We start from the raw sequence: 23,618 nt of genomic DNA, 5'->3' as shown, positions 1-23,618 counted from the left end.
ACACTTGAACAAGAAACAACAGACAACTGACTGCACAAAGTGTAATAACTATGTATGGCATTATTAAAAAATAAATAAATACATTGAACATATATAAAAGCCCCTTGCACAACAAATAACAACTAGACATAGAAAAAAATAATTAACTCTAAACAATATTTGTAAGTTTACTGTGGTGGAGAGAAATATTTATTAAGAGGTTATGAGCCCAGACACATGCAATTAGAAAATTGTAAATGTAACTATTATAAAGGAGCACATAAACATGTCAGTGACACATTGCATGTTAGCATATAGTCAGAAGTAGCATCAGCCGGCACATTGGTTTCAGTGAATGAAAGTCATGGAATTATTTTGTTGACCATCAGTCAGAGTCAGAAAAGTCAGTTATATGCTTTAAGTTCACATATAGTAAATTTGTGTGTTATCATTGGATTCTATTGGAACTATGATATTTATAAGTCTAACAATGCACAGCACTGCATGCACCGGAGCATGCATCCATGTGTTGTGCTAATGAAATAGTTATCCATTACACAATGTGTATATCATCCTACAAATTCAATAATTTTTAACATGGTTTACATTCACCTATGTTCTTCCTCAGGGTACAAGCTGTCTCCATACCAAATTTCACTGAAACTCATTCAGCAGTTTAGTCATGAAAATGTAGCAGATAGAGTTGGTTTCTCATTTAATAATTTTAGTATGGAAGCTGAGATTCAACATTTTGAGGATTGTACAAGCATTGTATCCAGCAGGTTGAATTGTTTTACATAGAATAAATCAACAAATAAAAGCATTTTCACAAATGTGACGAAGTTCACAAGTCAAACAGTAAATATTTTCCATAATTCACCTAATATTCTTCAGATTAATATATATCTACTACTACACAATTTCTAAAGTAGCCAATATTCTCTCCTGAGATTCAAGCTATCTTCATACCACATTTCATCAAAATTGGTTCAGCAGTTTAGTCATGAAAAGGTATTGGACAAACGCACTTTTGCATTTATAAAATTAAAATAATTAATTAAAACTGAGTTGACTTACATGTAAGTTTTGGTTGCATCTCTGGAATGGGTCCACCAATTGGTATTTGAAGAGGTGTAATGTCAAATGCTGTCATATCATCTTCACCACCACCTTCGTCATCATAATTAATAATATTTTCTCTCACATCATCGTCTGGTTCAGGATACTTGATACGAGCTTCACGTCGGCGATTGTATACGACAAACACAAGTACCAGTACTAAAAATAAATAGGTCATATTATTTACTGAAAAACTTTACTTTCTTACTGAGCTACAAATAATAAAATCATAATTTTGAGTGCATATAGAGCAATGTGATTCCAATAAAACATAAGTCAATATTACAATTATGATATTCAACAAGTTTCAGGCAAACAAATCATATGAAACAGTGTGTATTTCCAATATTTGCATAAATGTGTTATGCCCATCTTAAGCATTTCGCAATGCACACATCATCTATATGTGAAAAAGTATGTTGCCTGAAAAAAAAAATTAAATGAGTAAAAGATATCTTAATTTTCTACGCCAGCTCTGCACTAAGCTCTTCATACTATCTGAATAATAATGAGAGCTATTTTAGCCATTTCAGCTGGCCTCAAGTAAAAATCATGATGCTTTTCCTTTCAGTTCTCTTTTCATTCTGAAATCTGACACCTTAGCTAGTGGTCATATCTCAGTTTTTTATATGACCTTCGTTTAGCAATTCAAGTAAGATGGGAGTCATGGTCTGTTATTTATTTATTCATTGCTCAGACCTTCCAGCTGCAAAAATAAATTAGAATTTACTTGCATAATTCTTGAATTAATTTCACAATGCCACTAAAGCACCAAATGCAATAGAAAACTCTGGATATTAAAATCAGAAATAGTTGTCAACATGGTGCTTTAATTTGTGATTGTTATGGACATTCAGTTGATCAGCCAGAAATGAAAAACTTCTTGGTAATTGAATTTTATATAAAATACATAGTTGTGTTTCTTAAATAACAAGCAGAAACACATTCCATCAAACAGTTATAAACACCATTCATGCATTAGTTAAACAATATAAATTGTACCCAAAGAATATTAAATACTTATTTCAACTTGTTTTGAAGCGCTATAACTTCTAATAAATATTTTTTTCTGTTAAAACATTCACAACAAATATTCAAACATGACTTACTACATATTTACTAACCAAGTTAACACAAGCTTTTGTTATTATAAGATGGCCATGCAAAGATCAAAGATATTAGTAGAAACACAAGGAACTGAAGAACTACAGAAATATTATTTTATTGGCAGCCACCTCAAATACTCTTGTTATTCCAATTTCTTGAAAGTAAAAGGTCTCTTGGCATTTTTGCACCATCAGTACTGATTAAAAGTAATCACTTTACAGTCCTGAAGGAGTGTGGAACCTTTCTCTCAGTATCTTTTGCCATATTAAGATGCTAACTGACTGCAGTTTTAGCATAAAATTTGGTTAGTTGTTCTGGTACTATAACTTTGCATCTCACATTTTTGTATTACTTTTCTTTAATATACCACAGTGTGTGTGTGTCTTCCTTAACTATACATTAACAGTAAAATAAATCGAAGTCTGAAGTGAAGTTAATGTGTGTCTGGATCCTGCTAACAATGAAAAGTATTACCTTTCAACTATGGCTTCAACTTACGCATAGTAAGATATTTATTAACTCTCATTCACTTGCAACAATTTTCAACAAAGTTTGGATCACGAATGATACATGGAAAATGAACTGTGCTGTGAGAAAGGACTCAGCTAATAATAACAAGGAACTTTCAGGAAAAAGCTAAAAAATAGTCTTCTCAGACATAAAGTTCAACATGGAAACAAGGGATGACCACGACAGTAAAAAAGGCCAAATGTACATAGAGAGAGACATAGTTATACTCATTATTACCTGTAGAGTGGACATAAAAGGAAAGGACCATAAGTGGTATCTCAGTAGACATTTAAAAAATTCAAGAAATACACAAAAAGTTAAAACCAAATAAGCAATACAATTTTGTAGGAGTTACAGCAGATAAATAATTGCACAGTGATGATAATGATACCTCTTGCACACAGCAGTGTTGCCATTACTGAGGATAAGGATGTCCTGATGTACATTAGTAAACACATCCTTCTCAACTGGAACTTTCTCCAGTTGCTTAAAGACAGCTAAGTACCTCCTCCATTCAAATGGGGTCACTGATAATGCAACCAACTATTAACCAGTATCCTAAATCAGAGTTTTCTCAAAAATAATTGAAAGGATTTTCTGTAGTAGGCTTCAAAGCTACATCATGAAAAGTCATTAGTATCAGCAAATCTTCATCGATTTAGTAGATCCAAGACAACATCCAGTGCTATGCATGAATATTTGGAAACTCTTTTTAAAGCACTGGATGACAGAGGATACGCTACTGGTATTTTTCTAGATCTGCCAAAAACATTTGACATGACTGGCCATAGTATCTACAAATTAGCCACAAAGTTGTAAGAGGCCTCCCAAATAAGTAGATAAGGCCTTACCTAGAATATAGGCAGCAAATGATAATACTAAGGCAGGATAAAAGCAATGAATTTGCTATTACAACAGCTCATCTACTCAATAAATATTCAATTAAGTATGGAGTACACTCTGTCTTAGGGTCTTTACTGTTTCTTCTTTACACTATTGATATAAATGGCTTTAATAAAGCAAAAAAGAAAAAAAATATTTGCAGATGACACCAGCATTTTACTTACAGTTGTAGATAAACTGTGTATGAAATGAGCATTAGATACTTCAATGTTTTTGATTATTAGCAGTAAGATAACAATAAACAAAGAAAAAAATTTTTTTGAGTTTTCTCTCCCCCCAGATTCTACAAGCATTCCATGCATTGACAACATATTACTGAAATCAGTCACCAAAACTAAGTTTTAAAGTTTTGGCTGCAAAAAAATTTAAAATAGGACTAATGTGGAAGCTCTTCGAACACAGATTTCAGAAGCTTGTCATGATCCTTGTGTGCTAAGCAATAGTGCAAACAGATCAACAGTAATTCCGACATATTAGCCTACTTCTATTCATTACTTTGCTATGGGCTAATCTTCTGGAGAAACTCAGCCCTCAGCAAAAAGATCTCTAGGATATAAAAACGCTGTCAGGACTACCCACAACTTAAAGAAACTTGAAACATGGAGACCGCACTTCACTCAGATGAAAATAAACATTTAAGAATGGAAAATCCAGGATGGATTGTGACAATGTTATGAAAAGGATAGTTGCTACTCACCATATAGCAGAGATTCTGAGTTGCCTGAGTTGCAGAGAGGCACAACAAAAATTCTGTCTCAAAATGAGCTTTCAGCCCAAGGTCTTTGCCAAAAATGAGGCCCCCCCCCCCCCCCCCCCACACACACACATGGGAGCACACGCAAACGCGACTCACACACATGACCAGAGTCTGTGGGAGCTGAACCAAGACTTGTGCAGGGAGGGAGAAGGATAGCAGGGTAGGGGTGGGGGATAGTAAAGTGCTGCTAGTGGGAGCTTGCTGCGATGAGGTAAAGAAAGGGTAGGGCAGCTAGGTGGGGTGCGTTGCTGAAATAGGGGGCTGTGTAGTGCTGGAATGGAAACATGGAAGGGTCTAGATGGGTAACAACAATGACTAACAAAGGTTGAGATCAGAAGGGCTACGGAAACATAGGATACACTGCAGGGAGAGTTCCTTCCTGGGCAATTCAGAAATGATGGTGTTAGTGGGAAGGATCCAGATGGCACAGGCTGTAAAGCAGTCATTGAAGTGAAGAATGTCATGCTGAGTGGCAGACTCAGCAATAAGGTGGTCCAGATGTTTCTTGGCCACAGTTCATCAGTGGCCATTCATGCAGATGACAGCTTGACACGTCCACGTAGAATGCAGAACAGTGGTTACAGCTTAGCTTGTAGATAACATGGGATAGGTGATGCTTGTGACTGGACTGGAGTAGGTGGTGTATGGGACAATTCTTGCATCTAGCTCTATTACAGGGATATGAGCCATGAGGTAAGGGGTTGAGAGTAGGAGTTGTGTAGGGATGGACAAGGATATTGTGTAGGTTCAGTGGGTGGAGGAATGCCACAGTGGGAGGGGTGGGAAGTATAGAGAGTAGGACATTTCTCAATTCACAGCACAATGAGTGGCAGTCAAAACCTTGGTGGAGAAGGTAATTCAGTTGCTCCAGTTCTGGGTGATACTGGGAATGCTCCTCTGTGGCCAGATGGAGGGTCTTTGGGAGGTGGTCGGTGGCTGGAAAGATAAGACACGGCAGATCTGTTTTTGTACAAGGTTGTGAGGATAATTACGGTCTGTAAAGGTTTCAGTGAGAGCCTCAGAATATTTCGAGAGGGACCACTCATTACCACAGATGCGACAGCCAAGGGTGGCAAAGCTGTATGGAAAGGAATTCTTGGTACGGAATGGGTGGCAGCTGTTGAAGAGGAGGTCTTGCTGGTGGTTGGTAGGTTTGATATGGACAGAGGTACTGATGTAGACGTCTCTGAGGTGGAAGTCAACATCCTGGAAGATGGTTTGTTGGGTTCAGTAGGACCAGGTGTAGCAAATGAGGGAGCAGGTGTTTAGGTTCTGGAGGAAAGAGTGTAGGGTGGTCTCACACTTGATCCAGATCATGAAGATGTCAGCAGTGAATCTGAACCACCTGAGTGGTTTGGGATTCTGGGTGTTTAGGAAGGATTTCTCTAAATGGCCCATGAATAGGTTAGCATAGGATGGTGTCATGTGGGTGGCCATAGCCATACCCTGGATTTGTTTGTAGGTAATGCCTACAAAGGAGAAGTAATTGTGGGTGAAGAAATAGTTGGTCATGGCAACTAGGAAGCAAATTGTTGATTTGGAATCTATTGGGCATTGAGAAAGGTAGTGTTCAATAGTGGTAAGATCATGGGCATTACGGATGTTAGTATAAAGAGAGGTGGCATCAACAGTGCCAAGCAGGGCACCAAGTGATAAACGAACAGAAACTGTATATAGTCGGTGGGGGAAGTGGTTAGTTTCTTTTATATACTTGGGTAGTTAGCAGGTAATAGGCCGACAGTGATGGTCTACGAGAGTAGAGATTCGGTCAGTGGAGGCACAATAACCAGCCACAATGGGGCATCCTGTGTGGTGGGTTTACGGACTTCAGGAAGCATGTAGAAGGTAGGAGTGCAGGAAGTAGTAGGGGTGAGGAGAGAAATGTACTCCAGAGAGGGTGTGTGTGATGGGCCTAAGAATGTGAGGAGAGACTGGAGATCCTGCTGGATTTCTGGAACAGGGTCACTGTGGCAGGATGCTTCAGCGGTGCGAAAGTGTGTTCATGGTCAGCCACCCATTTGAAGTGAACGCCCTTCTTTCATAACCAGTTGAGTGGATGCTTACTGTGGGCTGCTTGTGGAAATAACTTAGAATAATAATTCACTTTTTCAAAAAAAAAAAAAAAAAAAAAAAAAAAAAAAAAAAAAAACCTGCAACTTCTGTAAGTTTTGAGGGCAGGATGGAGATTCAGCAACAAAAACATTGCAGTCAGCAGGGTGAATCCCTTCTTTGTTGAATAAGTGACCGAGGCATTCCACTTGCTCCTGAAAAAGCTGGCATTTGTGTAAGCATCACTTGAGCCCTGCATCACGCAATATAGTAAAGAGGGAACATATAGATTGCATAGGTTGTCCTGACATGTAGTGCCCGCGACAATTAAGTCATTGAGATAGTTAGTAAGAACGAAGATGGATATGGTTAACAGTTCTAGGTGCCTCAGGAAGACTGCTGGAGCAACCCCAAAGGGCAACTGCTTGCATCTGTATACACCAAAGGGAGTTTGATGACCATAATGCATTGTGATTCCTCATCCAGTGGGATCTGCAAATATGCATTGCCAAGGTCTATCTTGGAAGAAAAATGTTAAATTGACTTTTGATTTAAAATCTCCACATACCCATTTCTTGATCACAACGAGGGGTGTGGCCCAAGTACTGGTTTTAACAGGTTCAAGTGCCCCAGCTTCATAGAGGTGACCGAGTTCTTGCTTAATGGCCACCTGTAAAGAGACAGAAATAGGGCGCATCTGGCAGAAAAGGGGTACTCTATCTGAGTGTAAGCAGATATGAGCCTAGACATCTGTTGCACACCCCAGGCCAGGTTTAAATAAAGCTGTGAAGGTGGTACAGAAGTCGTTAAGCTCTTGGAAGGGAACTGTATCTGAGATGGCCTGAAACTCATCAGTGATGGAGATGGCCTGAAACTCATCTGTGATGGAGAATCCGAGCAGCAAGAAGGTAACCAGACTGCCAGATGAGTGACAATCAACAACAAACCGCATTGTCAGTCGTACAAACTTCTGTATGCAATGCTGATTGTGAATTTATCCCGTAGGGGAATCAAACTCTCACCATAAGTGACAAATGTACTGGAAGGAGGGCCCATGTCAAGGGGAACAAAGAAGAGCATATGTTTGGAGGTTAGTCAAAGAAAACGTAGCTCCCATGTCCACCTGGACATCGACAACCTGATCTGCAACTGGGATATTGATAAATAACTAAGTGACTTTGAGAAACAAGTGCCTCAAGTTCATGCACTGTCCCTTGATGCATGTGGGGAGTGGCATCCAACTTCCCCAATGGCTGATGACAGACAGTTTGGAGATGCCCATTTTTCCCACGATGGGTACAGTGCACCCAACAATCCATAAATGGGTGTGCCGTGAAACAGTCAGGGCATGATAGGAGACTCCACTGCTTATGCCAATAGGCAGGACAAGGGCAAGCTGTTCAGAGGCCTGTGACACACCCAAAATCAACTAATCACAAAGCCACAATCAGAAAAATGATTTACAAGAATGAGGCATTTATTATTTGCTGGCTGAGTGACCTCAAAACAGCCCAAATTTTTCTAAATATTGTCCAAGAAAGAGTTGGCTAGTTTGAGGGCTGCAGTGCATACTTCCGAATCTGGAGCCACTAAGGCTTGCATCAAAGAATCTGCATATGAAGTTTTGCAAGCCGGGTCTTACAAGTGAAACCACAACACTGACTCAGTACTGTGAGCAGTAGGACAGACCAGGTTGCTTGTGGTATTGATGGAATTAAGGAATTATGTGTTAGGTGAAATCGTAATAATAATTTAACAGCAATGAATACATTTCCTCAAGCGTGAGTAGAACATGATTTGGAAGTGGAACCAACTTCTTTACTAAGTTAAACATCTCTGGGAAAGCCTAAGAAACAAAGAGTGACCATTGGAAAATTTCATTTGAAACCCAAAATGTGACAGTGTGCTGTTTCAGCCACTGCAAGTGTGTGTCCCAATCCTCTTTGGTGTGATTAAATGGGAGAAATGCAGGTGGGTGGCTCTCCAGCTGTAAAGTGATCACAGCCAGGATGGCTTGAGAACTCTGAACCTGAAGGCAATATGACAAAAGCTGAATTTCCTGCTGGAGTAAGTTAGCTTGCTGATGTTGTTATTGTTGAAACAGCTATTGACATTTCTGCTGCACCAGTGGCTGCTGCTATTGCTGTTGCACAAGCTGAGGAGCTTTTCATCCATGAAATGCTGCTAACCTTTTACTTAATCACTAATTATAGTGACCACAATCTAACAAGACCAGAAACAACTTAAGAACATGCAGAAACTGGCCAAATGGCCGAGAGCATCAATAGCAAGCCACCAGAGAGTAAACTGGTGGACAACAGCAAGGAAAAGACAGACAACACATATTGCATGGTGGAATAATAAGTCTAACACATAAACCAGTATTGAAAACCTAAGATGTAGTGAATACAGAATCAAAACAACAATATGTAATGAGATCAATACAATAGTGCAATGAAATCATGACTGACTAATTGAGTAGTTGCACTGCTGGCTTTAAAGGAGAGCTATAGGTGCTGATAGGTTAGGTGTGTGTGTGTGTCTGTCTTTGTAGCCAGCAATGCTGCAGTGACAGCACAGCACTCATAAGTTACGTCAGTGTTAACAATGTTAAAATCTTCTGGGTTGTTAGGCCGCATCATATTTCCTTCTAAAATAATCAATGTTTCGACCCCGCTGCTAACATCTTCTTCAGGATGTTCCGATGTCCACTACTGCAGACTTACACACACTAGGTGTTGTTTAGCAGCTGTCACTGTGATCCATGCCCTCCAGTAAGCTTTCCAACTCACCAGGCGAGGATACAATAAATTTATAACATTGAATAATTTCTACCATTTACATTCTTTTGTTTGCTATTTGTAATTAATGATTGTAATTTGTTAACTAAAATTTGTTTTTGTTCTGTCTCTCTCTCTCTCTCTTTCTTAAATTTGACTTATCCTATATCCAATATACTATATATTGTAATGAACCAGAAAGGACAAATAAATGAAGAAAATGATGATTACTGCTCTGTGAGTGAAAGTAGCAATGAACTGGCATACTTTGTCGTGAAATTCAAATGTTCATGCACCATTGTTTGTGAGTGATAATCCACTTCCAGTCTTTTACAAATATTATATGTTCATTTGCAATAACCTGTTTCACACCATAAATGTTTTTCTGTAGCAGGAGATTTAGAATTCATCTTTGTAAAATGGTCTTTCTCTTCTAAACTCACAGGAACATCTGACTTTCTAGATGCACATATCAAGAACAATGGAATATATTTACTTTAACATATTTTTATGATTATATAAGGCCTTGGCACAAAAATCATTCAGCAAGAGGGCTTTCTTTGAATGTAGCTTGTTTATAACTGACAATTTTTCACTTTCTTCACTAACGTCTGGAGAATATCCAAAAGACGAAGACCAATGGCTGAAAGCTTTAATTGTGAAAGTCTTTCTGTTGTGCCTATATGGTGAATAGTAAGTTTCCTTCTCATAATACTGAATATCCAAAATAATGTGAGTGCATTACAAGGGTTCATTATTTCCAATTTATATTCCATACCTGCAATGCTACATGGATTCATGTTACAATACTGTTAAAACATTTGTTGTACTTCTGATAATCCACTAGGACAAAGAGTAACACTTTGGTTTCAGAGTGACACGATTTCATTATAACAGAGAAACTCTAAACAGTCCATATTCTCTCATTTTTAAAATCACGATTATTCAGTTTTAGGTTTTTCCTCAATTAATAATGCTGTATGGTGCAATGGTTTCTTTGAAAACGGTGCAGTTGACACTTTTTCCCATTCTTGTTCTGTTTGAGCTTGTGCACCATCTCATAGGAGAGGCACTGAACACTGATCTTCATTTCCTTCAATAAAATTCTTTTATCAAATGCCATAATGACAATTTATCTTCATTTCCTCACCATTTTTGGGGGAAAAAACATGACCATGAATTGCTAGTACTGATGGTGCAAAAATAATGAAATATGAATCACAAACATTAACATTCCACTGAACAGGCAAATTACGCAACAGTTACCATCATAAGCTCAGATATTAGTACCTCATACACAGCTTTGGATTTAAATAACACCAATTAGTTCTACTCCAAGGACAAAATATAAGAAGAATACACAAATCTCATTCAAAATACAGTTGAATATAGAGCACAAAAATACTTCCAGTATACAACAACAAATTATGTGTACCTAAAGGTTTAAAAGTTTAATATTATAATGTATTAAACCACTCCAGTAAATCTACTTCAGAAATTGTTAGTTAACTAGAGAAATAAACGTGCATGTTATAAAATATAGCGCAAAATGTTAAGGAAGTAACATAAGCCAAAGGAACTTACTTAGTAATAGAATGAGACAAATTATGATGGCTGTGATGAAACCTGTTGAAGGTTTGATGATTCCAGACTCAAGCTGTTCCAGTTCACAGTGGATGCCTTTAAAACCAGGTGGACATAGGCAGGCATAGCGACGTTCATCAGAAAAGTCGACACAACGACCTCCATTGAGGCATGGACGCAATTCACATTCGTTTATGTTCACACACTCTCTGCCTTGTATTCGGAATCCAGTAGGACATCTAATGACCACATATACACATCAACAACACTGAACACATGCAACAGGCTAAGTAATTACGGGGTTGTGGATCTATTAAATACAGGCCTGATTACTGAAAGCATTCGCATAAAAAAGGCAAAACAAACATAAGAAGCAACAATAAGATTTGAAAAGTAAGAAATCATTCAGAGATTTCACAGACGTGAATGAAAGGCATGGAACAGCACTTCAAAGTATAAAATTACGTTGCATAAGAATTGCCACTGAGTGTATACCCCATACTCCTTGTACCCCCAGCGTATCAGATATTATAAGCATCTTGCATCAACACATACATCTCATGCACATGAGCCATAAAATGACAACTTCCTATGCATCCCACTGAGAACAGCCTCAGTAACTTACTAAGGATGATGAGAAGACAGACTAAGAAGGCTGCAAGTGCCCCCATGCTAATCTTGAGCGTCCTCCCTTCCTGCACCAACTCGCAGTTTTCCCCCCAGAAGCCCTCAGGACATGAGCAACGGTAACGAAGTTTAGGCTCTTCATTGATGCATGAGCCACCATTCTGACAAGGCATATCCAAGCACTCATTCTTATCAGCACAACCTTTCTGGTCAGGGGCCACAATCTTCCCTTCACCACAGCTGAGGAATTAATAACATGTTAATGCTAAATTCACTGCAATTAATTCTGAGAAGTCTGAGAGTTCGGAAAAACAAATACATTGACCAATCAATTTACTTAAGTACTGTGAAAAATGCTCTGTGTTACAAATGTTTGTGTTGTAATTCAGGATGTAAGTACTGTAGTGATGGGGAACAACGTGCTCAAAAGATGAATATGGTACTAAAAGCAATATGTCTTCATACACTAATGATTAAATATTTACATTAATTTCAATAAATGTTAGAGTGTAATACTAAATGAATCTTTTTTTAAGTAACACATAGTTAGAAAACACAATGAATGAATGGGTCAAGTATATCACCAACAGTGTCGAGAAAATCAGGGTGCTTTATTACTGCGGTATACAGGAGTATCAAAAACATATACACCCATAAAACATACATGTGAATTAATATTTTTTATGTTTACATGCCTGTAGATGTATAATTGCGTTCTACTGTAATTATATGTATGACTACTACTGTGAATGACAGTAATGCATACTAAAATGAAATAGCATGGCAACACTCAAGTTTTACTTTATTTTACACTGCCAGGAAAAAAAATCAGTACAACCTTTTTGATGTTTCCAATTCACTCAAGATTTATTGTTCCAGCAGTGCATATGGAGTACAAAAAATGATTATATTTACAGACCAACTGCACATGCAGTTCTAAGGTACCAGGTATCTAACTACGCTGAAACACCCATATTAGTAAGTCATTTAGCCTCCATACTACTAAGTCATGTAGCCTCCACTGGCAGCAATGCACATTATGACTCTGGCACCCAGTTGATCATACAGATGGCAAGTACTATCTTGGGATATGTTATGCTACACCTGCTTGACCTGTTCACTTAGTTCTGTAAGAGTTGTTGGCTCACGAGTCACGTGTGTCACTTCCCATCCCATCATGTCACACGTGTGCTCAACTGGAGACAAGTCCAGAGATCATGCTAGCCAGGGAAGTTGCTGCTTGCCTTACAGAGCAAGCTGAGTTTCATGAGCAGTTTGTGAGAGAGCTTTATCCTGTTGGAACAACACGTCACCTTCCTGTTGCAATAAAGGCAAAAGAAGGCACTGACGACATTCCGCATGTTGTGAGTGCTGGTTAGCATCCCCTTCAGAAACTCCACAGGTGAATGAAAGTTGTAGTTGATCACACCACAGACCATAGGGCACGGGGTGAGGTCAGTGTGTCTCAAACAAATGTACTTTACAAGACAGTGCTCGTAAGGTATATGTTGTAAAGGTAAACGACCATCACTTATGTGCAGGCAGAATTTGCTTTCATTGCTGAAGAGCACGGCATGCCATTGCATCTTCCAAGTGATCCTCTGATGACAGCAGTCGAACCGAGTACATCGATGCTGTGGTGTGAGAGGAAGATGGGCTAGAGGTGTGCATATGTGTAATCCAACTGCTAATAACCAGTTCACAACTGTTCGTGTTGACATGTCCAGACTCACAAGCCCTCTTATCAGTGCTGTGATAGCTGTATGATCTGCCACTGCTGACCATACAATATGATGATCCTGGTGGGAATCTGAGTTGGTTGGATGTCCAGAAACTCGTCTGCAGGTGTGAGAAGATTCATGTGACCACTGATACCAGCATCACTGCACAACTGACGCAGCATATCCAACTCTCCTAAAGGTCCATCCTGCAACTTGGAAGGCCACAATTTGACCCCTTCCAAACTTGCTCAGTTGGCTGTAGGAAGCAAGAGTGCATCTCCATGGCATGGTTACCTGCTTGCTTCACACATTTACACCACACTGAGCCTGCTGGGTGTGATCATCAGACTAAAATCGATGTCATCTTTCCAGGTGTACTAAATTTTTTTTCCAGCAGTGTATTTTGTAGGCTATAAACACTAAAGCTAAAAATTAAAAATCTGAAGAGTGGGTTTTCATAAATGATGAGTGTTGTACTTCTAACACACACTCAACAAAGGAATTGTTCAGATGTGGAAAATAAACTGTTAATGCTTAAAAGATGCAGAATGAAGTACGAAAGAAACCAATTCTCAATTGCCAACCAAGGATCTGGCCCCCAATCCTCCTGAACCCAAGTCCAGTGTGTTAAACAATGGATGACATCTCTTAATGACTTGCAGAAACAAATAGTACAAGTCATATTGGTCACATGTAATGCAAAAAATGGCAAAGATATAATGCTCTGAAACGTTATCTTCCTCACAATGGGGACTCAGGGTGAGGCCCCAGAGGAGTGCGCATGTGATATAACAAAAGCTTGTTTTAGTTCCTGTGATCTGTGTGACACCACAGACCTGTAAGAACATTCATTTATTCATTCATTCACCAAAAATGGGGCACAGAACATCGTCAACACATTGCTGTGCTACAAGAGTGCCAAGGATGACAACCAGGAAAGGAAATGGCACCCCAGACAATCACACCTGGCTGCTGGGCTCTATGATGGGTGAAAGACAAACTGGTATTCCACCACTGTCCAGGGCACCTCTAGACACATCTTCGGGTTGGACTGTCATTGGCCGGAGTAGAATTGTCTTCAGTGATCAGACCCACTTTGAACTGAGCCCCGATGACCAGTGAAGACATGGCTGGAGATGCCCTTGACAGTGGTGGGATACCAACCCGACCATAGCATGCTATACAGCCCAGCAATCAGAGTGCTTATCGAGGTGCCATTTCTTTTCATAGCAGGACACCCTTGATTGCCATTTGCACCACCCTTACAGCACACTGAGCAACAAGATTGCTGGATCTCTCTCCAACTGAGAATGTTGGGAGAGTTATGGGCAGGACCCTCCAATCAGCTCAGGATTTTGACAATCTAATGCACCAACTGGACAGAATTTGTGAAGATATTCCTCAAGAGGACACATGAAAACTTCATCAATCAATGTCAAGCTGAACAACTGCTTGCATAAGGGCCAAATGTGAACCAACATGTTACTAACTTGCTCAATTTGTGAACCTCTTTCTATTGAACAAATCATCCAAATTTTCTGAAATTGAAATGTTTTTTTTTTTTTTTTTTTCGGTGCATGTACATCACATCTACTGATATCTTTCCCCATTGCACAAATCCTTCAAGATGTGTTGTTGTCTTTTTTTCTTCTTAGTGTATATTACATCACACATGTGCTTTATCAATTTAATTAAACATATTTTGCCCTTTTCTTTGAATTTTTACAGTAGGTTTTTGGCCCAGCCATGGTTCTTTCACTGAAAGAAATTGCGTACTGTAATTTTACATCTCGTGACATCAGAAATATATCTGTGTGCTTTGTTGATTTGTGATGTTCATACTGCATATGAACAATAGCCAGCACATTCTAGTACGGAATTTTTGCAGCTGTAACTCTAAATTGTTTTACAGAGACACAGGGGATTTACATGGTATTGGGAAAATAACTGTGTGGGGCTGAAAATTGGACCATATGGAAGTCTGCAGTAAGAGACTTGTTATGTGCATGTACAAGGCACATACAATGTGTGTTTAGGTGACATACATAAGCCGGCAACTTTGTCAGCACAAATAGATGTGTTTAACAAAAAACATGGGACAATGCTGATTATGTGGTGAAGCAGGAGATCATTAGAAATACTGAAGCAAATGTCATGACATTGGCTGCATTGTGAGAGAACGCTAGATATGTGCAACAAGCTACGTATATGTTTGAACAAAAAATAAAGGAAGTCCCACATTCTGTTCAGTCACAATTTTTCAATTTTCATATGATTTCCCAATTCAATTGGGAGGAGCACACCACAGAACTGCTGAAGCGTCTTAACAAATCTCTGTTTGCAATGCGAATTTTGTCAGACGTAGGGGATATAAAAATAAAAAAGCTGGCATACTATGCTTACTTTCATTCCATAATGTCATATGGGATTATTTTTAGGGGTAATTCATCAAGCCAAGCTAAAGTTTTCCGGGCACAAAAACGTGCAGTAAGAATTATATGTGGTGTGAACTCAAGAACATCCTGCAGAAGCCTGTTTAGGGAACTAGGGATACTAACTACAGCTTCCCAGTATATTTATTCCTTAATGAAATTTGTCATTAAAAATATATCACTTTTTCAAACCAACAGCTCAATTCATGGAATCAATACTAGAAATAAGAATAATCTTCACAAGAATTTAAAGTCACTTAGTCTTGTACAAAAAGGTGTGCATTATTCAGGAACACACATTTTCAATAACTTGCCAGCAGCCATAAAAAGCTTAACAACCAATGAAATTCAGTTTAAGAGAAGCCTAAAGGATTTATTGGTGGCCAACTCCTCCTACTCCATTGATGAATTTCTTAGTAAAACCAACTGATTTGTATATAAGTACAACATAACTTCTGCACAATTTCAGTGCAGTAATGTGTTCACTGAAAATTTGTGTGTGTGTGTGTGTGTGTGTGTGTGTGTGTAAGTATAATCTAACTTCTGCACCATTTCAGTGCAGTAATGTGTTCATTGTAAATAACTATTACAGTAGTTGTATTACATGTTTATTACCTTATAAATAAATAAAAAACGTTTTTTATTTTAAATTCAGTGCATTAGTATTTGTAAAATGACTCTTAGTGTTCATTAAAAATGACGATCATTCCACTTGGGACCTGTGGAATGGTACATTAGCTTATTTGTTTTAGTTGTAAATATTTGTCATGTATTGTTGTTTTTCTGACATGTTCCACATCCAGGAGGACCTCCTCACTACGGATCAATTGGAATGAAAGTAAACCTAATCTAATCTAATCTAGAAGACATGGTGACACATCTCATGCGTTTTGAAAATTTGGTTCTTTTCATGCAGCATTCAACATGAATCCTGATAATCATCACTGATGACGTGACTAATTGACACACTGCCTGACAGTTATGAAAGCCTATGACAGTCATGGTGGGCAAGATCCGAAGATCAATAGATAAATTTAATATATGTGTTAATATCTTATGAAAGACACTGTGTTTATCAGAGGGAGAAACAAGACACATTAGGTGCACTGTTGGCTACCAAAGAAAGTGTTAACGTAAGGAGAATTGCGCATGGTGCCATTGGTATGAATGTTCCTTCATCAAATAAATATGAAAAGTCAACAAAGATTAAATGTTTCAGTTGTAGTGGGTTTGGTCATGTCCAACTGTTACACAAAAGCAAAAAAGTGTCCATAAGCAAAATAAAAGTGAATTGCTTGATCAGCCTTTCATTGGTGAAGTAATGAATGAAGAAATGGACAAGGACTTGTGTATCACTAATTGTAGAATAACAAATCACACAGCTAAGAAAATAGCATGGCACACACTGTTTACTAAGTTTGTAAAATCACTGCAGATATTTATGGGCAATGATTAGACTAAAAACACTCTAGGAAAAGGCACTATGTATTTTGAAGTTTTTGTTGCTGGGGAGTGGAGGTTATGCCGTATGGACATTGTTTTGTGTACTCTAGAATAACAAAGAAATCTCTTTTCTCTCTCATCTGCTATGGACAAGGAATTAGACTTCCGTTCATCAAAAGACAAATGGGAGTTCCGAAACAAAGGCGTTGTAAAACTGTGTGGCAAAAGCAGTGGAAATTTATTGAGTATGTTGATTCAAGTGACAAAACCAAATCATCTTAACACTTATGAGATAAATCTTACATCAAAGAAATTTCTGCAAATTTAGCATGTATGTTTGGGTCATCAGAACAAACATATTGTCCAACAATTCTTGACGTAACACGGTCTTGAAGTTGAAGACTTCAGCAATGAATTTTGTGAGGCCTATGTTAAGGTAAGTAGTATTGTAGCAGTATTCAGGCATGATGGCTGTAGTGTGGTACACAACAAGGAGAAGTTATTCGTGCTGAGCTGTGTGGACTTATGGAGTGCCAATCGCTGGGAGAAGCTGAATATGTTCTACACTTCACTTGCGATTTTTCTACAATATGCATGGTATATTTTGTCAAGCAGCAGTCTGAGACTGCAGAGAACATCCTAGAAATGGTGAGCATTGTGAAGAATTTTTGTGGTCAAATACCGAAAGCATTTCAATGTGATGACGGTCTATAATTTGATAATATAGAAGCTAAAGATTTGATGAAATTAAATGCTATGCAGTTCATCACAACAAATCCTTACACTCAAGAGTAGAACAGATGTGCTGAACATAACAACAGAAGTGTTGTGAAACTTGCTCAAAGCATGTTGCCAGCTCAAGTTTGCCTCTGCTTTTGGGGGTAGAAGCAGTAACCACCGCTGTTTATGTGCTAAACAGAACCGGTTCAAGACATATGAATGGCAGAACATCCTACAACATATTCACTGGTAATATTAAACAGCTAAATAAAGTTCATGTTTTTGGGACAATGTGGTTTGTTGATATTCAGAAGGAAGGATGAAAAAAAAAAAGGGATCCAAAAAGAAAACCAGGAACCTTTGTTGTTATTCTGATGGCACTGATGGCTTTTGAGTGTGGTTTTAATAAAAAGAAAAATGGATTATTTGCAGCAAGAATACAGTCTCTGAGGCCAAGGGAACTAGAAGGACTCCTGACTGAAATGAACAATGGAAGAGTGAAGAGTCAGCACAAAGGTGACTCAAGTGTGTGTAAAGAATCTGCAGGAACAGGTTCAAGCAAGAGAGAATTGAGAAATGGACAACTTTTGAAGAAACGAGATCAGTGTATCAAACTAATGCTGGTGAAATAAATGAGCCCAACAATACAGAGGTTACCATGAACATCAGAGAAGAATAATGAAGGAAGAAATGGCTTCAGAGGAGGAAATGCTACATGGACTTTGAAACCTCTGCCATCACATCATCAGCCCATTGCAAACTGGTGGGTTTCTATAATTAACGGGAAAGCTAATGATACAATTGACCACTGAGAACAAGACTAATTGTTCATGGATTTAATCAACAAGAAGGTACTGACTACAACAAAATTTTTACGCCTGTTGCTGTACACAATACAATTTGAGCAACTCCTGAGTGTTTCTGCTAGCAAACAAACTTCATTTGGTGCAATTGGATGTAAAATCTGCTTGTTTGAATGGACTCCTCTTCTTTGCAGCTGCCTGAGGGATTTGCTGACGAGAATGATCATGTGTGCAAGCTTCTTAAAAGTTTTTATTGACTAAAGCAATCACTAATGTGCTGTACTTGATGATGGATTGATATCTACAAATGAGAAGAATGACACTGAGGTTATGCTGAATGAAATTCAAGATGAGTTTAATACTGTTATTGGGCAAATAGGATATTTTTTAAACATTAATACTGTATGTTACAGAATGGATCAACAGAGATTAATCAAGGAAGTTATGCTAAAGTCATGATTCAATGGTTTAACACGACAGAGGCAAATCCTGTATCAACTCCAATCAAGCAATATCTACAACCAGATGAAATGACCAATGACAAACCAATGAATACTCCATACCAACAATCAATTGACTTTCTTACATATTAAGCTGTTGGTACAAGGCTTGATATAGCATTCACAGTTATCACTGTGTCGAAACTTTTAGAGATCCTTAAGAAAATCACTAGTCTTTGGTAAAAACGATTCTAAAGTATATCAAAGGGTCAGCGTGACTGGTATTAAGTATCCCGCTAGCCTTGCAAATGGAAAACTTGAGAGATATACTGATAATGATCATTCCAGTGATATAACAATTCAGCATTTGGTTAGCAGAGTGGCTGCAAGAGTTCTTCTTATTGACAACTGAAGTGCCATTAAACTAGCCAAAATTCCTGAATTTCACAAGGGATCACAGCAGACTGATGTTCCTGTGCCACTATGCCCATGTGAAAATTCAAGAAGGCCAGTCAGCCATCGAGCATGTACCGTATGATGAGCTATCTGTAGATATTCCACCCAGCAAGTACCCCATGTTCCATCTGAATGTTTAAAATTGTTAGTTGGAATGCTTTAATTACTGTATTTAGCAATATAAATATTTAGGGGTAGTGTTAAAGTGAAATGTTCGTACTGACAATACGGTGAAACTTTTCTGCTATGTATTTGTAAATCTCAGCACACGATTTATATAAGGTCTTTTGTTGTCCCAGATATGAGTCCTAAGGATTAAGTCAAGCATGTGCTTTATTAATTTAATTAAAGTGTACTGAGATATTTTCTTTGAATTTTTGTAATGCAAGGAAGTACTCATTGTTGATTCAGTTAATCACAAACCTGAAACAGCTTGGGAAGAAATAGGTCCTCAAATCACTATTAATACTGTGACTTCTATGACTAGGAGACTACAGATTGTAACAGATTTTTTTCCATTCCCTCACAAAGAGGGGTGGCAATGGATTGGGAGTGGAACAATGCTTCACCTTTAAGCCAGAAGAGTTTAAATGATACAAAGATTGTACTCTTTTATTTTTCTGAACTATACACAAATGTTTCTGAAATATATTAAAAGGCACTTTATGTTGCTGATATCTAAAAAATACAAAGAAAAGCATTTTCTGACTTTTAAATACAGCAATAATGAGTTTCGAGAAAGTTATAATAAGCATGCTGCACTGCATTACATTTCATTTCACTACCACTTGATAGGAGAGACCTGCATTAGGAATAATGAAATTTTTATGAAAATCTGTGGTTTGGGTGGGTGAGGTTGTGGGATATGTATAATGTGAGAATATTGTTGGTGGGAAAGATGAGATTCAGGGTACAGATAGTTAGGATAGGGGCCAGGCCACAGTCAAGAAGAGAACAGAATGGAGGGGAGCCCTGAAATAGAAAAAGGACAGAGAGGGGCACACTAAATCTGGCTGGCAGGGGTATACGTGCTGAAGAGCAATGTTTATATTGACACCTGAGTGAAATTTTCTGCTACTTATTTGCATATTTTTGTACGCAACTTACGCAATGTCTCTTGTTGTACCAAATATAAGTTCTGGGAATTATGCCATGCATATACTTCAGTAATTTAATTAACCTTCCTACTATGAAGATTATTTTATTTCACTGAGCACCACTGGGATCATATACACTCCAAGTAATTTACGCCGGATACATTGGCAGTACTTTAATGAACTGATATGAAACATACATTATAGTTGTTCCATGTAACAGTAATGATTTTGTTTTCATAAATATCACATTCAAGAAAAACAGAAATATAGACTGGGATCATATTGATCGCAGTTGTGCTCCGTGCAAGGACCATGAATATATTTTAGTGTGTTATTGCCATAAAACTGAACAAAATGTCTTTGGATACAACTGACTCAGAGAGAGAAACATATATTGGAAAAAAATGCAGGAAACCCTAACTACGGGTGAAAAAATAAGTGGGAAATATTTTCATTGTTGAAGGTGTTTTGTATACCAGATGTTCAACATAACATTCAGCATTCTATTTTGATAAACATTATATTCAATTAATACACAAGCAAGTTAAGTTGGGGTAATATTGACACCAGTGCAAAAACAATGAATGAATTGTAATGTGCTGCAAATTTAAAAATGAATGAATCATCACTGGAAACAACTGAATCAATTTATCACAGTGTTATTAGGGGGGTTAAAGGACAGTGTGCCCTTACCTTCGAACTTCAAAGGTATTGTTGCTGATTGACTGTAGGAGGATACACAATGACTTAGACTTTCAAGTTACTGTGATGAATGGCAGCTTGCTCTAAATATACAAAGATGTAAGTTAATGCTGATGAGTACGAAAAACAGTCCCATAACTTTTGAATACAGCATCAGCGGTGTGCTGCCTGACACAATCAGACTGACTAAATATTTAGACACAACATTGCAAAGTGATATGCAATGGAATGGGCATGTCAGGTTTGTAATAGGGAAGGCAAATGGTCATACTTTGTTTTATTGGGAGAATTTTGGGAAAATGTACTTATCTATAAAAGGAGGCAGCACACAGATCACTAGTGCAAACTCATTCTTGAGACTGCTTGGGTGTTTTGGATCCCCACTCAGCTAGCTTAGTGGAAGACAGCGAAGGAGCTCAGAGGCATGCAGCTAGATTTGTTACGGTAGTTTGATCAGCATGCAAGCATTATGGAGATGCTCTGTGAACTCAAATGGGAGTCCCTGGAGGGAAGATGACATTCTTTTGCACGTGATGCACTACTGAGGAAATTTAGAGAACCAACATTTCAGGCTGACTGCAGAACAATTCTACTGCTGCCAACATACATTTCGTATAAGGACCGTAAAGACAAGATGAGAGAATTTAAGGTTTGTAAAGAGGCTTTTTCCCTTGCTCTATTTGTGAGTGGAACAAGAAAGGAACTGACTAATAGTGGTACATGGTATTCTCTGTTAGGAACCACATGATGGTGGCTTGCAGAGTATGTACGTAGATGTGGATGTAAGGGTAGATTTTGTAATCAGGGTATGGCAGTCTGTCAAATCCGCAGTATATGAGGATACAGAGAGTAAGCATAGAGTGGGTGGGAAGTGTTCATAGAGGTACCAGAGGTGCTTGCATGCTGATCAAACTACCGTAACAAATCTAGCTGCATGCCTCTGAGCTCCTTCACTGTCTTTCACTAAGCCAGCAGGGTGGGGATCCAAAACACCCAAGCAGTGTCAAGAATGAGCTGCACTAGTGATCTACATGCTGCCTCCTTTTATAGATAAGTACATTTTCACAAAATTCTCCCAATAAAACAAGTATGACCATTTGCCTTCCCTACTACAAGCCTGACATGCCCTTTCCATTGCATATCACTTTGCAATGTTGTGTCTAGATATTTAGTCAGTGTGATTGTGTCAAGCAGCGATGCTGTATTCAGAAGTTACGGGACTCATCAGCACTAACTTACATCTTTCTACATTTAGAGCAAGCAAGAGAGCATTTAGAGCAAGAGACCACACAATAATTGGTATATTAAGGAGGGATTGAGTTTGCAGGAAGTATAGGATACAGAGTGGTCTTCAATAAGGCAAGGAGGTGGACAAAAGTGATAGGCTGCGAAAGAATTCTCGTAGGTGATGGTAAACAACTCCGAAAGTAAGACGAAGTGCATGCTTTTCAATGATTTGTTGGTGGGACAGAGCTCCAGGTGACATGTTCATAGCAGAGGATTGGTCAGATCAGGATGTAATCCCTGTGTTTGGCTGATTGTGGTCTGTTGTGTGCTATCTGTCAGATGGTTAATAGGTAGCGTTTCCATCTTATTTCACAGTCAAGGGTTAATCCAAGATATTTTAGACAGTTAATTTGGTACAACGGTCATAAATCGTGAGGTAAGTCGTGGAGGAGGGCACCATGTGTGGTTCGTTACATAGTTATTACCTGGGATTTCGAGAGGTTAGTCATGAAGAGCTATTGGTCGCACCAGAATGATCATAACGGAAGTAAAAGGGTCTTTCATGAAATATTAGGGGTTAAAGGAAGCCCTTTAATGTAGCCATACTGGAGCCAATTTATTTTTGTTTCTTCTTCATTATAATATTTTGACTCGCCAATTTTTCTTTCTTTTATTTCAGAATACAATTTTATGCACTTTTAAATAAATAGTAAGACATTTGAGTAAAGTGGAAAAACAAATAAAAACTGGTCTAAGTAGATAAACGTGGGTGTCGAATGTTTCTTTCGTATCACTGTGCTTCATTTCTGAATGTGAATAAATTTAACAAGTACTATGCCTGTTACTTAAATGAAACAACATGCGTTGCCTTTGATCTTGCGAGTGTAGGCTACTTGCAAATTGAGTCAGTCACTAGCGCACAGCCAATAAATTTTCATTTAAGTCGCATTTTACGTATTGCACGGTACGGTATCACACTTCTACAAAAGTAGCGCACGATCTAAATTTTAGGTGTGTTAGATAAAAACTCGTGTTTAAGATAAGATATTCCATACCCTTCTCTGATTTGTAAACGTTTCCTGTAAATTTCATTTTGAAACCATTTTCATGAATAGTACTTCTGTGACTTAAAGTATCTCTGCTCAAGAAGCCAATAATTGAA

At 38.2% G+C, this 23,618-nt stretch overlaps 1 protein-coding gene across 1 annotated transcript in view; it reads right to left on the bottom strand.

Annotated features, from left to right (window-relative positions):
• LOC124799096 (neural-cadherin-like) overlaps positions 1-23,618 on the bottom strand; it is a 242,938-nt gene that overhangs the window by 75,652 nt on the left and 143,668 nt on the right. Inside the window, exons 26-27 of the mRNA XM_047262635.1 lie at positions 11,414-11,655; positions 1,057-1,257 (exon numbers count right to left, since the gene is read on the bottom strand). Of these exons, the coding sequence (XP_047118591.1) occupies positions 1,057-1,257; positions 11,414-11,655 (443 nt within the window). The remainder of the gene's footprint in view (positions 1-1,056; positions 1,258-11,413; positions 11,656-23,618) is intronic.

This window comes from Schistocerca piceifrons, chromosome 5, assembly GCF_021461385.2.
Source record: "Schistocerca piceifrons isolate TAMUIC-IGC-003096 chromosome 5, iqSchPice1.1, whole genome shotgun sequence".
In the NCBI taxonomy this organism is placed as follows: domain Eukaryota; kingdom Metazoa; phylum Arthropoda; class Insecta; order Orthoptera; family Acrididae; genus Schistocerca; species Schistocerca piceifrons.
Note: the sequence above shows the minus strand (reverse complement) of the source record. Positions and strands in the feature narration are given on the sequence as shown.